Source organism: Salmo salar, chromosome 19, assembly GCF_965601325.2.
Source record: "Salmo salar chromosome 19, fSalSal1, whole genome shotgun sequence".
In the NCBI taxonomy this organism is placed as follows: domain Eukaryota; kingdom Metazoa; phylum Chordata; class Actinopteri; order Salmoniformes; family Salmonidae; genus Salmo; species Salmo salar.
In genome coordinates, this window is record NC_138309.1 from 91,365,746 (window position 1) to 91,382,499 (window position 16,754).

The following is a 16,754-nucleotide window of genomic DNA, read 5'->3' on the forward strand; positions in this document are numbered from 1 at the left end:
ACGCTTATTTCTACAATGTATCTCCTTAAAATCGGATTTGAAACCTAACCATAAACGTATCCACACTGCTAACATTATGCCCAACCTAGACCAAAAACCAAATTTTAGTTTTCATGAATCTTTACGATATTGCCAATTTCGACTTTGTGGCTGTGGTAACTAGGGACAAATGCGTTGCAGGGAAATAAGAAGGACCCTACATGAGCGCAGGGTGCCTTACTATCGCCTGCTCAATAAAACATGTTATACAAAGATACTGTAAGGACCCTGGGGTTATAAACGCGGATATCGACTCTGCTGCTCGAGCATGCTTTTGCATCACAGTCGAAAGCACGCAGGACTTCGGGCTAGGTCGAGGGTTCGGGGCCTGCTCCCTGCCCGTTTCATTACAATACATATTACAGAAATGTTATATAAAAAAAAAAAAATGTTATTCAGTGTCTTTGATGGTACTTCAGACAGAGGTCAACTGGTAAATTAGTACCTGTTCTGTTCTTCTTCTGTGGATTTTATATGGCGGTTGGCAGCCAACGTTAAGGTGCATTACAGCCACAACTTTCAACAAATTAGCGTTGTGCGTCTCAGCCTTGTGACAACTCTTTCCCTCCTTCTCTCTCGGCCTGAGGACCTCCCTGCCCCCACTTTTCCTGGATCTTATACAGGTGTCTTCCCTTACTCTCCCTGTTCCGCAACTCTTGTCACTTATTTTTAATCACGGTTCTACATGTACTGTACATTGGCATGGCACTTGAAAGAGGCACCTTTCAGAATTAAATGCCATGTTTATTCGGCGAATCTTTGGTGCAAAATTATGAACGGAAATTAACTTTATCATATCGTAATATTGTATGTTAATTGGTTTGTTATTTCAGTAAATATCGTTTTTATCATTTGGATGAGTTTATTATGTTCAGGCATTCAGGCAGGGCATGTATTTCACGTGTTGCGCATGTAGGACCCGTGGGGGGACCTTGTAGTCCACAATGGCGGCGCCCGACGGAACTTTAAACTGTGAGGACTTTTCAATGTTTCAGGTAATAATGGTGTCATCTTTTTGTATTCCATGAATAGCATTTTAGTATGACATTCACGACAACCGATAAACACGGATAATTGTGAAGCTCTGTGTCGTGATCGGATTGAATGAGTGACACCCGCTGATATGGACCTAGCTCTCAAACTTGTGCAACCCCGTATTATCGGCATATTCAACAGCGTTTAAGAAATATATGATTTTCAACAGTATTATTCTGCGATCAAGCCATCAACGTTATGTGATTACTGGTGTCATAAAAAGCATGCTTGACATTTCAGTGGAAATACTATTATCACTTTTTAATAAGCGGTTTAGCAAAGAAAATACATCCCGTATCGGCATACGGTCCCCAGTTATTGGCCACCTTACAATTGTAATATCTAGTTAATTGTGTTAAAAAAAAGAGAGACTAACCTCGTCTCCGAAGTGTTTACTATACTGAATAAAAATATAAACGTACCTGAGGGTGGTGGCGTGACAGAGGTTGCTGGTGGAGTTTTTCCTCTTTTCTATGCTGCATATTTTGCGCCCGGAGAGTCAGCACCTTCTGCCTGTTCTGGTCGCTACGAAACCCAGACTCATCGCAATTATAGATTTGTTTGGGTTTCTCCCTCAACTCGCTCTCCTCCAAGTGCTTCTCATTAGTAGCAAAGAAGGTGTCGGACTGTTTGCACACTCCGCTCTCTCCCAGTCCAGGGTGTCCGGCCTCCTCATGCTCAGGTTCTTGTGGTTCCTGAACATTTCCCACCACCTCTTCCCCAGTGGTGTGATTGTCTACCCTGGGTGCCGAAACATAGAATAGAGTCCATCCAGGATGAACATTTGTCTTTTGGCATCACCATACATACCCCAGGAGGTTAATGAGGGGAGAACGGCTCATAATAATGGCCGAAATGGAGTGAATGGAACGTCCCCAAACGCATAAGTATTCAGACCCTTTACTCAGTACTTTGTTGAAGCATCTTTGGCAGCGATTACAGCCTCAACTCTTCTTGGGTATGACGCTACAAGCTTGGCACACCTAATCCGGACGCTTATAAGAAATCCCGCTATGCCTTCAGACGAAGCATCAAACAAGCAAAGCGTCAATACAGGATTAAGATTGAATCCTACTACACCGGCTCGTCGGATGTGGCAGGGCTTGAAAACTATTACGGACTACAAAGGGAAACCCGGATGTGAGCTGCCCAATGATGCGAACCTACCAGACGAGCTAAAGGCCTTTTATGCTCGCTTCAAGGCAAGCAACACTGAAGCATGCACAAGAGCACCAGCTGTTCTGGATGACTGTGTGATAACGCTGACGGTAGCCGATGTGAACAAAACCTTTAAACTGGTCAACATTCACAAAGCCGCTGGGCCAGACGGATTACCAGGACGTGTACTCAAAGCATCCACGGACCAACTGTCAAGTGTCTTCACTGACGTTTTCAACTTCTCCCTGACCGAGTCTGTAATACCTACATGTTTCAAGCAGGCCACCATAGTCTCTGTGCCCAAGAAAGCAAAGCTAACCTGCCTTTAGCTAGGCGGCATTCTGCCTTCCCGTTACAGTCCTCAGCTATTAGCTTCGCCCACGACGGGCTCATGTGAACTATAACCCCGACGCTGTGTTTTAAGTTTTAGAAACGTGAATAATCATCGCTTGCGATGCGACTTTCAAAACATATAGCCTTGATCTATCATCAGCAAGAAAGAATCCTTCGAATAAAAAAGATACACTTACTGTAGCAGTTACAGATCCATACAGCTATGGAGCCTCCATCCTAGAAACTACACTGTAGCAGTTACAGATCCATACAGCTATCGAGCCTTCATCCTAGAAACTACACTGTAGTAGTTACAGATCCATACAGCTATGGAGCCTTCATCCTAGAAACTACACTGTAGTAGTTACAGATCCATACAGCTATGGAGCCTTCATCCTAGAAACTACACTGTAGTAGTTACAGATCCATACAGCTATGGAGCCTTCATCCTAGAAACTACACTGTAGTAGTTACAGATCCATACAGCTATCGAGCCTTCATCCTAGAAACTACACTGTAGTAGTTACAGATCCATACAGCTATGGAGCCTTCATCCTAGAAACTACACTGTAGTAGTTACAGATCCATACAGCTATGGAGCCTTCATCCTAGAAACTACACTGTAGTAGTTACAGATCCATACAGCTATGGAGCCTCCATCCTACTAAACAGCTTTGCACACTCTTGGCATTCTCAACCGGCTTCATGAGGTAGTCACCTGGAATGCATTTCAGGTGACTACTGTCAGCGTTGGACACACATTGAACTTTAGCTTGTTATTCGGTACATGAAAACTTAAGCAAAAAAGAAAATGTTGTGTGACTAGAGGTCGACCGATTATGATTTTTCAACGCCAATACCGATTATTGGAGGACCCCAAAAAAAACGGTACCGATTAATCGTCCGATTTTTATTTATTTGTATATATATATTTATTTATTATTATTATTTTTTTGTAATAATGACAATTACAACAATACTGAATGAACACTTATTTTAACTTAATATAATACATCAATAAAATCAATTTAGCCTCAAATAAATAATGAAACATGTTCAATTTGATTTAAATAATGCAAAAACAAAGTGTTGGAGAAGAAAGTAAAAGTGCAATATGTGCCATGTAAAAAAGCTAACGTTTAAGTTCCTTGCTCAGAACATGGGAACATATGAAAGCTGGTGGTTCCTTTTAACATGAGTCTTCAATATTCCCAGGTAAGAAGTTTTAGGTTGTAGTTATTATAGGAATTATAGGACTATTTCTCTCTATACGATTTGTATTTCATATACCTTTGACTATTGGATGTTCTTATAGGCACTTTAGTATTGCCAGTGTAACAGTATAGCTTCCGTCCCTCTCCTCGCTCCTACCTGGGCTCGAACCAGGAACACATCGACAACAGCCACCCTCGAAGCAGCGTTACCCATGTAGAGGAAGGGAAAAAACTACTCCAAGTCTCAGAGCGAGTGACGTTTAAAACGCTATTAGCGCGCACCCGGCTAACTAGCTAGCCATTTCACATCGGTTACACCAGCCTAATCTCGGGAGTAGGTAGGCTTGAAGTCATAAACAGCGCAATGCATTGCGAAGGGCTGCTGGCAAAACGCACGAAAGTGCTATTTTGAATGAATGCTTATGAGCCTGCTGCTGCCTACCACCGCTCAGTCAGACTGCTCTATCAAATCATAGACTTAATTATAACATAATAACACACAGAAACACGAGCCTTAGGTCATTAATATGGTCGAATCCGGAAACTATCATCTCGAAAACAAAACGTTATTCCTGTTACATTGCACAACCTTCAGTGTTATGTCATAATTACGTAAAATTCTGGCAAATTAGTTTGCAACGAGCCAGGCGGCCCAAACTGTTGCATATACCCTGACTCTGCGTGCAATGAATGCAAACTGACACGATTTCAGCTGGTTAATATTGCCTGCTAACCTGGATTTCATTTAGCTAAATATGCAGGTTTAAAAATATATATTTCTGTGTATTGATTTTAAGAAAGGCATTGATGTTTATGGTTAGGTACAGTCGTGCAACGATTGTGCTTTTTTCGCAAATGCGCTTTTGTAAAATCATCCCCCGTTTGGCGAAGTCGGCTGTCTTTGTTAGGAAGAAATAGTCTTCACAGTTCGCAACGAGCCAGGCGGCCCAAACTGCTGCATATACCCTGACTCTGTTTGCAAGAGAAGTGACACATTTTCCCTAGTTAAAAGAAATTCATGTTAGCAGGCAATATTAACTAAATATGCAGGTTTAAAAATATTTACTTGTGTATTGATTTTAAGAAAGGCATTGATGTTTATGGTTGGAGCAACGTGTACCTAAGCGTTTATATGCATCGCAGGACAGGCTAGATAAACTAGTAATATCATCAACCATGTGTAGTTAACTAGTGATTATGATTGATTGATTGATTGTTTTTTATAAGATAAGTTTAATGCTAGCTAGCAACTTACCTTAGCTTCTTACTGCATTCGCGTAACAGGCAGGCTCCTCGTGGAGTGCAATGTAAAGCAGGTGGTTAGAGCGTTGGACTAGTTAACCGTAAGGTTGCAAGATTGAATCCCTGAGCTGACAAGGTAAAAATCTGTCTTTCTGCCCCTGAACAAGGCAGTTAACCCACCGTTCCTAGGCCGTCATTGTAAATAAGAATGTGTTCTTAACTGACTTGCCTAGTTAAATAAAGGTCTTTTTGAATTTTTTTTTATAAATAAATAAATAAAATAGAAAACGGCCAAATCGGCGTCCAAAAATACAGATTTCCGATTGTTATGAAAACTTGAAATCGGCCCTAATTAATCGGCCATTCCGATTAATCGGTCGACCTCTAGTGTGCACTACATCATCGCGCACTGATTTTTATCCACAACAAGTCAGTTTGGTGGAAACACACCACTGTTGGGAAAATGTGCATATTTTCTTTATGTGGATTTTAGAATACTCGCATGAAAATCTGTCACCGATTGGATGGAAACCTAGCTAGGGATGCCAAATTCACTCTGCATCTTCCATAGCCTGAAGACCTGACTTGAATTTCATTCACGACCTCTACAAGCCTGAATGTTGAAGAAAATTATATTTTAACGTACTTTACCGGTTGTCTGTGTGGTTGGTCCTTATGCAGGTAGGAATGTGAGACAATACTGTATATCCACAGGAAAGTATAATTACATAAACTTTTCAAAGCACTGGTTGTGTGTTCAGATTTCTAATACATGCAGGACACGCACACATACTTGACGAGTTCTGCACATGCTTTAGGTGTTAGAAATCTGAACTTAGTACAAGGTTATTTAATTATACTTTCCTGTGGATATATTCCCACCTGCAAAAGGATCAACCACACGGACAACCCGTAAAGTAAGTTAAAATATCATTTTATTCTGGATTCTAGAGCTTGAGGAAATTTTGCAAACTAATATATGGCATTAATTTGACTGTGAACCAGAAATGCATGAACCAGAGGTATCACAGTCTGATGTCAGGCAACATCTTCACTTGTGTTGAATGCTGAATGCACTCTGCTATTTTAGCAATCATGCTATATCCCCTGGCTTAGATTGTGCAACGTGCATAACAAAATGGTCAGGTGACACCTATTATTTACACACGTAATACTGTGTTACAGCTAGCTAGCTAGCTAGATATGTAGCCTAATGTCTAAATCAGTTAGCTATGAGTTCTACACATTCATTCATCCTTTTAAAGAAGAGAGAGCACAGCATTGTGTGTTTGAGCTAGCTAGGGTCAATGGAAGTTTCACACCCCATATGTAGTTAGCGCTTGACAACCTTTTGCTTGTGGTCTAAGCAGGGGCGGACAGGGACCAAAAATCAGCCCTAACACACCGGCAACTTTTTTTCTTTGAAGCCCCAATTTTTTTTGGACAGATAATAATGATTTTGCACAACAACAAAAAACAAGTTAGACAGGCCCACTGAGCTAAAGATGGCCGAAGTACCAGATGGCCAGTTCGCCCCTGGGTCTAAGGACGGTGTCTCTGCCTCAGTTGGCCTCTCAGAAGATCTGCACTGTTCTATATTGTCAGTAGACTTTGTCTATTTTGTCAATAAACTGTCTGGGTCTGTCTGTCAGTAACGATCTGTCTGTCCCTCCCTAACCCCCAGGATGTTCTGAAGGTGATGCGTAACATAGATGACCGTATCGTCCATTCTCTCAACACCACCGTGCCGACGGTCTCCTTCTCAGGCAGAGTGGACGCCTCCCAGACATGCAGACAGCTCTATGAGTCTGTGAGTCACAGCTTTAATCTTTAACCTCTCCCCTCTACACAGTATACCTTTAACCTCTACTCCACACCAGTATACCTTTAACCTCTCCCCTCTACACAGTATACCTTTAACCTCTACTCCACACCAGTATACCTTTAACCTCTCCCCTCTACACAGTATACCTTTAACCTCTACTCCACACCAGTATACCTTTAACGTGTATTCCACACCAGTATACCTTTAACCTCTACTCCACACCAGTATACCTTTAACCTCTTCTCCACACCAGTATACCTTTAACCTCTACTCCACACCAGTATACCTTTAACCTCTACTCCACACCAGTATACCTTTAACCTCTACTCCACACCAGTATACCTTTAACCTCTTCTCCACACCAGTATACCTTTAACCTCTACTCCACACCAGTATACCTTTAACCTCTACTCCACACCAGTATACCTTTAACCTCTACTCCACACCAGTATACCTTTAACCTCTACTCCACACCAGTATACCTTTAACCTCTATTCCACACCAGTATACCTTTAACCTCTATTCCACACCAGTATACCTTTAACCTCTACTCCACACCAGTATACCTTTAACCTCTACTCCACACCAGTATACCTTTAACCTCTTCTCCACACCAGTATACCTTTAACCTCTACTCCACACCAGTATACCTTTAACCTCTACTCCACACCAGTATACCTTTAACCTCTACTCCACACCAGTATACCTTTAACCTCTACTCCACACCAGTATACCTTTAACCTCTACTCCACACCAGTATACCTTTAACCTCTATTCCACACCAGTATACCTTTAACCTCTATTCCACACCAGTATACCTTTAACCTCTCCTCTCCTCTACACAGTATACCTTTAACCTCTTCTCCACACCAGTATACCTTTAACCTCTATTCCACACCAGTATACCTTTAACCTCTACTCCACACCAGTATACCTTTAACCTCTTCTCCACACCAGTATACCTTTAACCTCTACTCCACACCAGTATACCTTTAACCTCTTCTCCACACCAGTATACCTTTAACCTCTCCTCTACACAGTATACCTTAAGCCTGTGATATCCGGCATGCTGTAGCCTTTGCATTGGATAGTGCTTGGTTCTAAATAAACAGGGTAAAACTCATGGACGACTAAGAAAAGCTCAAGCCAAGTTTATTCACCCACTGGGTCAAACAGCTGAAAAGACAAAGACATGTTTTCACAAGTATATATGTTTATACCCTCTACTGGGTGGAGTCAGCTAGCCAATACATCTCTGTTGCTAGGCAGGAACTAAAGTGCTTCCTCTCATTGGTATAGTCATGGCCCTGCTTCCCATGTGTGTATGTCATAGGACTGTTCCTCCTCACTTCGTCTGACCTGACCCACATTCCTCACTAATCCACAGGTATCCAACCCTATCAGTTGCCACAACCAAGTGATTGCCTTTTCCTTCACTTAGTAACTCTTCAGGCCCATACTTCTTATCCAACCCCACCATATAATCTCAGCAAAAAAAAGAAACGTCCTCACTGTCAACTGCGTTTATTTTCAGCAAACTGAACATGTGTAAATATTTGTATGAACATAAGATTCAACAACTGAGACATAAAGTTCCACAGACGTGACTAACAGAAATGGAATAATGTGTCCCTGAACAAAGGGGATGGGGGGGGGGGGTCAAAATCAAAAGTAACAGTCAGTATCTGGTGTGGCCACCAGCTGCATTAAGTACTGCAGTGCATCTCCTCCTCATGGACTGCACCAGATTTGCCAGTTCTTGCTGTGAGATGTTACCCTACTCTTCCACCAAGACACCTGCAAGTTCTCGGACCTTTCAGGGGGGAATGGCCCTAGCCCTCACCCTCCGATCCAACAGGTCCCAGATGTGCTCAATGGGATTGAGATCCGGGCTCTTCGCTGGCCATGGCAGAACACTGACGATCCTGTCTTGCAGGAAATCACGCACAGAACGAGCAGTATGGCTGGTGGCATTGTCATGCTGGAGGGTCATGTCAGGATGAGCCTGCAGGAAGGGTACCACATGAGGGAGGAGGATGTCTTCCCTGTAACGCACAGCGTTGAGATTGCCTGCAATGACAACAAGCTCAGTCTGATGATGCTGTAACACACCGCCCCAGACCATGACAGACCCTCCACCTCCAAATCGATCCCGCTCCAGAGTACAGGCCTCAGTGTAACGCTCATTCCTTCGACGATAAACGTGAATCCGACCATCACCCCTGGTTAGACAAAACCGCGACTCGTCAGTGAAGAGCACTTTTTGCCATTCTTGTCTGTTTCAGCGACGGTGGGCTTGTGCCCATAGGTGACGTTGCCGGTGATGTCTGGTGAGGACCTGCCTTACAACAGGCCTACAAGCCCTCAGTCCAGCCTCTCTCAGCCTATTGTGGACAGTCTGAGCACTGATGGAGGGATTGTGCGTTCCTTGTGTAACTCAGGCAGTTGTTGTTGCCATCCTGTACATGTCCCGCAGGTGTGATGTTCGGATGTACCGATCCTGTGCAGGTGTTGTTACACGTGGTCTGCCACTGCGAGGATGATCACCTGTCCGTCCTGTCTCCCTGTAGCGCTGTCTTAGGCGTCTCACAGTACGGACATTGCAATTTATTGCCCTGGCCACATCTGCAGTCCTCATGCCTCCTTGCAGCATGCCTAAGGCACGTTCACGCAGATGAGCAGGGACCCTGGGCATCTTTCTTTTGGTGTTTTTCAGAGTCAGTAGAAAGGCCTCTTTAGTGTCCAAAGTCTTCATAACTGTGACCTTAATTGCCTACCGTCTGTAAACTGTTTGTGTCTTAACTACCGTTCCATGGGTGCATGTTCATTAATTGTTTATGGTTCATTGAACAAGCATGGGAAACAGTGTTTCAACCCTTTACAATGAAGATCTGTGAAGTTATTTGGATTTTTACGAATGATCTTTGAAAGACAGGGTCCTGAAAAGGGGAATTTCTTTTTGCCGAGTTTACATTCCTCATACATGTAACAATTCACTTCTGGTGTAGCAAGTATTTCAAACTAGAACCCAAAATTGTAATGAGACAATGTTTCAGTCTGCAGTCCTCGTGCTACCTGTCCCAGACCTGCTGTTTTCAACTCTCTAGAGACAGCAGGAGCTGTAGAGATGCTCTCAAAGATCGGCTATGAAAAAGCCAACTGACACTTACTCTTGTGTTAATGACTTGTTGCACCCTCGACAACTACTATGATTATTATTATTATTTGACCATGCTGGTCATTTATGAACATTTTAACATCTTGACCATGTTCTGTTATAATATCCACCCAGCACAGCCAGAAGAGGACTGGCCACCCCTCATAGCCTGGTTCCTCTCTAGGTTTCTTCCTAGGTTTTGGCCTTTCTAGGGAGTTTTTCCTAGGGAGTTTTTCCTAGCCACCGTGCTTCTTTCACATGCTTTGCTTGCTGTTTGGGGTTTTAGGCTGAGGGTTTCTGTACAGCACTTTGAGATATCAGCTGATGTAAGAAGGGCTATGTAAATAAACTTGATTTGATTTGATCAACTGTAGGCTACTAACAACAGCAGCTGCAAACAGCCGATGCACCCTGACCATCTGGCCAGGGTTAACATATTGGTCATGTATTTATAGTCCGTTTGTTTGTGTTAGGAGACAATGTGAATATAATATAATTTGGACTTGCCTAGTTAAAGTGGTTTATATTCCATCTTGGGCTGGCTAGTGAAATACAGGTTTAATAAAATTAAATAAAAAAACATGGAGCCTGATTAGGAAACTGGTGCTATCATAGACATATTAAATATTTTTACAACTGATAAATCCCTGTCATGTCCTATGGGGTCAGGAGTTATATCAGTCTGGGACCTGTGATGCCACCTCTGTTATGAATACAGAACCAGAAGGTTACCAGTCTGGGACCTGTGGTGCCACCTCTGTTATGAATACAGAACCAGAAGGTTACCAGTCTGGGACCTGTGGTGCCACCTCTGTTATAAATACAGAACCAGAATGTTACCAGTCTGGGACCTGTGGTGCCACCTCTGTTATAAATACAGAACCAGAAGGTTACCAGTCTGGGACCTGTGGTGCCACCTCTGTTATAAATACAGAACCAGGTTACCAGTCTGGGACCTGTGGTGCCACCTCTGTTATAAATACAGAACCAGAAGGTTACCAGTCTGGGACCTGTGGTGCCACCTCTGTTATAAATACAGAACCAGAAGGTTACCAGTCTGGGACCTGTGGTGCCACCTCTGTTATAAATACAGAACCAGAAGGTTACCAGTCTGGGACCTGTGGTGCCACCTCTGTTATAAATACAGAACCAGAAGGTTACCAGTCTGGGACCTGTGGTGCCACCTCTGTTATAAATACAGAACCAGAAGGTTACCAGTCTGGGACCTGTGGTGCCACCTCTGTTATAAATACAGAACCAGAATGTTACCAGTCTGGGACCTGTGGTGCCACCTCTGTTATAAATACAGAACCAGAAGGTTACCAGTCTGGGACCTGTGGTGCCACCTCTGTTATAAATACAGAACCAGAAGGTTACCAGTCTGGGACCTGTGGTGCCACCTCTGTTATAAATACAGAACCAGAATGTTACCAGTCTGGGACCTGTGGTGCCACCTCTGTTATAAATACAGAACCAGAAGGTTACCAGTCTGGGACCTGTGGTGCCACCTCTGTTATAAATACAGAACCAGAAGGTTACCAGTCTGGGACCTGTGGTGCCACCTCTGTTATAAATACAGAACCAGAAGGTTACCAGTCTGGGACCTGTGGTGCCACCTCTGTTATAAATACAGAACCAGAAGGTTACCAGTCTGGGACCTGTGGTGCCACCTCTGTTATAAATACAGAACCAGAATGTTACCACTTGATTTACCCTGGCCAGAGGGGACTGGGCGCGTTGGCCGTAGCTGCTGTGGTTGAGATCAGTAGCCTACAGTTGATCAGACTGAACATTTTGTTTTCATACCATACAGCATGTCAGATTGCTAATGTTTAGGTGTAGGTTTCTGCAACATCTCTGTGTAGAGATTGTCTATTGGGAGTGAGGTGTTATCTCTCGATGAATACCAGAGGTAAGTGGAATGCTTTGCTAGACAAGGTGCGTTGTGGCCGGCGCCACCTTTTATTTCCGTGAATCTGATTAGGTCAACACTCACACACACCCTGCAGCACTCTGATCAATTATTCGCAAGTTGACAAATCAATCTCAAAAAACAGTATTGTCTTTGAATGATTTTGTGTCAATATTTTCATTAGGTTAAAGTCCTGATTTGAAAAGTGCTGGGGCAAATGCTAGCTAGCAGATTGTAATGGGCTAATGTGATGCTATAGTTTTGGCAAGTCGGTTAGGACATCTACTTTGTGCATGACACAAGTCATTTTTCCAACAATTGTTTACAGACAGGTTATTTCACCTATAATTCACTGTATCACAATTCCAAGGGGTCAGAAGTTTACATACACTAAGTTGACTGTTCTTTTAAACAGCTTGGAAAATTGCAGAAAATGATGTCATGGCTTTAGAAGCTTCTGATAGTGCCTCTTTGCTTGACATCATGGGAAAATCAAAAGAAATCAGCCAAGACCTCAGAAAAAGAAAATGATAGACCTCCACAAGTCTGGTTCATCCTTGGGAGCAATTTCTAAACGCCTGAAGGTAACACGTTCATCTGTACAAACAATAGTATGCAAGCATAAACACCATGGGACCACGCAGCCGTCATACCGCACAGGAAGGAGACGCATTCTGTCTCCCAGAGATGAACGTACTTTGGTGCGAAAAGAGCAAATCAATCCCAGAACAACAGCAAAGGACCTTGTGAAGATGCTGGAGGAAACGGGTACAAAAGTATCTATATCGACAGTAAAACGAGTCCTATATCGACATAACCTGAAAGGCCGCTCAGCAAGGAAGAAGCCACTGCTCCAAAACCGCATTAAAAAGCCAGACTACGGTTTGCAACTGCACTTGGGGACAAAGATCGTACTTTTTGGAGAAATGTCCTCTGGTCTGATGAAACAAAAATACAACTTTTTGGCTGTAATGACCATCGTTATGTTTGGAGGAAAAAGGGGGAGGCTTGCAAGCCGAAGAACACCATCCCAACCGTGAAGCACGGGGGTGACAGCATCATGTTGTGGGGGTGCTTTGCTGCAGGAGGGACTGGTGCACTTCACAAAATAGATGGCTTCAGGAGGAAGGAAAATGATGTGGATATATTGAAGCAACATCTCAAGACATCAGTCAGGAAGTTAAAAGCTTGGTCGGAAATGGGTCTTCCAAATGGACAATGACCCCAAGCATACTTCCAAAGTTGTGGCAAAATGGCTTAAGGACAACAAAGTCAAGGTATTGGAGTGGCCATCACAAAGCCCTGACCTCAATTATATCGAAAATGTGTGGGCAGAACTGAAAAAGCGTGTGTGAGCAAGGAGGCCTACAAACCTGACTCAGTTACACCAGCTCTGTCAGGAGGAATGGGCCAAAATTTACCCAACTTATTGTGGGAAGCTTGTGGAAGGCTACCAGAAACGTTTGACCCAAGTTAAACAATTTAAAGGCAATGCTACCAAATACTAATTGAGTGTATGTAAACTTCTGACCCACTGGGAATGTGATGGAAGAAATAAAAGCTGAAATAAATCATTCTCTCTACTATTATTCTGATCTTTCACATTCTTAAAATAAAGTGGGGATCCTAACTGACATAAGACAGGGAATTTTTACTAGGATTTTATTGTCAGGAATTGTGAAAAACTGAGTTTAAATGTATTTAGCTAAGGTGTATGTAAACTTCCCACTTCAACTGTATGTGGAGTTTTGTATTTGATGTTTGTTATGTGGTGTTGTGTATATAGGTGGTGTCATGTTTGGTGTATGTTGTGTTTGTGTCATGTTTGCTGATGTGTTTGTGGTGTTGTGTTGCAGCTGATGGAGGCCCACCTGAGCAGAGACCGAGCCATTAAGACGTGTATAGCCCAGACCTCTGAGGTGGTGGGCCAGCTGAGAGAGCAGAGGGCCAAGGACGGAGACAACATGACAACTGTCAAACTACTCAGGAAGGAACAGACCAAGGTAATACATGACCTATATTACACTAAGCTACAGCCCTCCACGTAGCTGCCCCGACCCCCAAACCTCTTCCCGCTGCTACACCCCTCCATGGTAATGTAGGTAGACAGCTGACATTTTTTTGACAACACACAATCAAATCAAAGTAAACCTTACAGTGAAATGCTTACTTACAGGCTCTAACCAATAGTGCAAAACAGGTATTAGGTGAACAATGGGTCCAACACTATGATGAATCCAGCTAGCCAGGCTAGGTTTATAAGATTCTCTACATATTTTATAGATAAAAACAACTAAATTATATATGCATACAATGTTGTTTTCATCGTTGCTTGAACAGTCGCTAAGATTATTTGCTTTTGATCGTTGCAAAATCCCTATTTTGGATGCAGCAGTTGTTAGCTAAAATGGCAACACGAGACCACGACTAACGTGGAAAAGACACACGAGGAAAGACGGGCTAAATGAGGCTACATGGTAAATACACTACCCGGTAGTGTGACGCGTCACAAAGGTTATAAATGGCTATAAACTTAACCAGACAGTATAAACAGAATAATATATATCCTAAACGAGGCATGTGTCACACAGCATAAATGAGCTAGCATGGCTGGCTAACATCTTGGCTAGCAGGCTAGAAATGACATGACGCACATAGAACAGGAAAATACCTTGTAAACATTATTAACATGGTAAATAACAATGGCTCCCTTAACAGCAATGAAGTAATGACCTAAAGAAGCAATAACAGTACTGACACTTCGATGCCCTAAAACACAGGTCAAACAGTCAGTCCATTCTGACCACGATCTCACTCGGACGGCAGCAGCGGGGTTCAGTGAGGCACACAGGGAATGGCGAACTGTGATTGGCTGATACAAGTGAGGTGACTTGTAGGTACCACTAATAAGGAGTGATGGGCAAGCAGAACAAACTACCAGTTCAGGGTTGCTAAAACTGCTAACTAGGAGCTGTAATTCTTAACACTAATCCTCAATAGTCTCCAGGTTTCTGTTGTTGGCAGTATTGGACTGTATTAGAAGCAGGGTTCAGTGTTACCTTGTTGTAGTGATATGAGTGTCTGCTTGTCTTTTCTCCTCCAGTTAAAACTCATGCGGTCGGAGCTGAATGTTGAAGAGGTTGTTAATGACAGAAGTCTGAAGGTTAGAACATCACTCTGACCTCTCACCTCATGGCCTGTTTGACCTCTCACCTCATGGCCTGTTTGACCTCTCAAGCACACTCACAAGATCTCTCACACAGACACAGATATATGCACTTTAATGACCTTCTCTTGTGCTGTTCCTTCCTCAGGTGTTCAGTGAACGGTGCCGGACCCACTACACGCCTCCTACGGTCAAGTGACTGTCTGAGCTGCTCTGGTGAGAATAGCTGCAGATCCAGGTGGCTGCATCAGGACCAGAACCAGACCGAGCCATTGAGTCATCTGTGGACTTGACCTGAGGGACCCCTGGCCTCCAGCCGACTGTTATCACCCATGGGGACCGCTGCGTTGCCTCACAAGGCCACCTCCATCAAGCAATCTGCTCTGTTTATTTTCATGATTGTAGTTTTTTTTGAATTTTTTTAAACAATGAAGTGTTTTCCAATGGCCCTCTGGTGTCTGACTTATTTTTTAAACAATGAAGTGTTTTCCAATGGCCCCTCCCCCAGTCGAGGCGTAACTTAATGTCCTGCTACACTAGACTTGCTGAGCGTGAGACGCTCCTATTCATTTCAATGAAACCTGGGTGGAAATGTCTGCTCAATCTAAAATTACAACCAACTGATTGCAGCATTAATGCAAAAATGGAGAAGGAAAGGAGAGAAGGTGAGGAAATTCTCTGTCGGCCCTGCATTAAATACCAAAATTGGCTAAAGATAATTGTGATAAATGAAGTATACCAGTTTCATTTTTTTTATTGACAGCTGTGCCATACAGGTTGCAACATAGTTGGGAGGAGATTTTAGATGTACTGATTGCATGGTACATGGTTTATGAACTGATACACAAAACGACGCCGGATTTAAATGATCATACTAAATTCTTGCAACCAATAGAATGAAATATACTGTACAGTTGAAGTCGGAAGTCAATAAAACTCATTTTTCAACCTCTCCACAAATTTCTTGTTAACAAACTATAGTTTTGGCAAGTCGGTTAGGACATCTACTTTGTGCATGACACAAGTAATTTTTCCAACAATTGTTTACAGACAGGTTTTTTTACTTTTAATTCACTGTATTACAATTCCAGTGGGTCAGAAGTTTACTGTGCCTTTTAAACAGCTTGGAAAATTCCAGAAAATTATGTCATGGCTTCTGATAGGCTAATTGACATAATTTGAGTCAATTGGAGGTGTACCTGTGGATGTATTTCAAGGCCTACCTTCAAACTCTGCCTCTTTGCTTGACATCATGGGAAAATCAAAAGAAATCAGCCAAGACCTCAGGAAAAATATTGTAGACCTCCACAAGTCTGGTTCATCCTTGGGAACAATTTAAATGCCTGAAGGTACCATGTTTATCTGTACAAAAAATAGTACGCAAGTATAAACACCATGGGACCACGCAGCCATCATACCGCTCAGGAAGGAGATGCATTCTGTCTCCTAGAGAGTAACATACTTTGGTGCGAAAAGTGCAAATCAATCCCAGAACAACAGCAAAGGACCTTGTGAAGATGCTGGAGGAAACGGGTACAAAAGTATCTATATCCACAGTAAAACGAGTCTTATATCGACAACCTGAAAGGCCACACAGCAAGGAAGAAGTCACTGCTCCAAAACAGCCATAAAAAATGCCAGACTACGGTTTGCAACTGCACATGGGGACAAAG

General features: G+C 42.9%; 1 protein-coding gene across 3 annotated transcripts; it reads left to right on the top strand.

Annotated features, from left to right (window-relative positions):
* Window positions 1-452: 452 nt before the first annotated feature.
* Window positions 453-15,529, top strand: mix23 (mitochondrial matrix import factor 23). Of its 3 annotated transcripts, none has more exons than XM_014159939.3 (5): window positions 453-662; window positions 6,706-6,831; window positions 13,772-13,918; window positions 15,019-15,078; window positions 15,230-15,529. In XM_014159939.3, the coding sequence occupies exons 2-5, from the start codon at window positions 6,721-6,723 to the stop codon at window positions 15,278-15,280; spliced, it is 369 nt and encodes a 122-aa protein (XP_014015414.1). In that variant the 5' UTR covers window positions 453-662; window positions 6,706-6,720; the 3' UTR covers window positions 15,281-15,529.
* The last annotated feature ends 1,225 nt before the right edge of the window (window positions 15,530-16,754 follow it).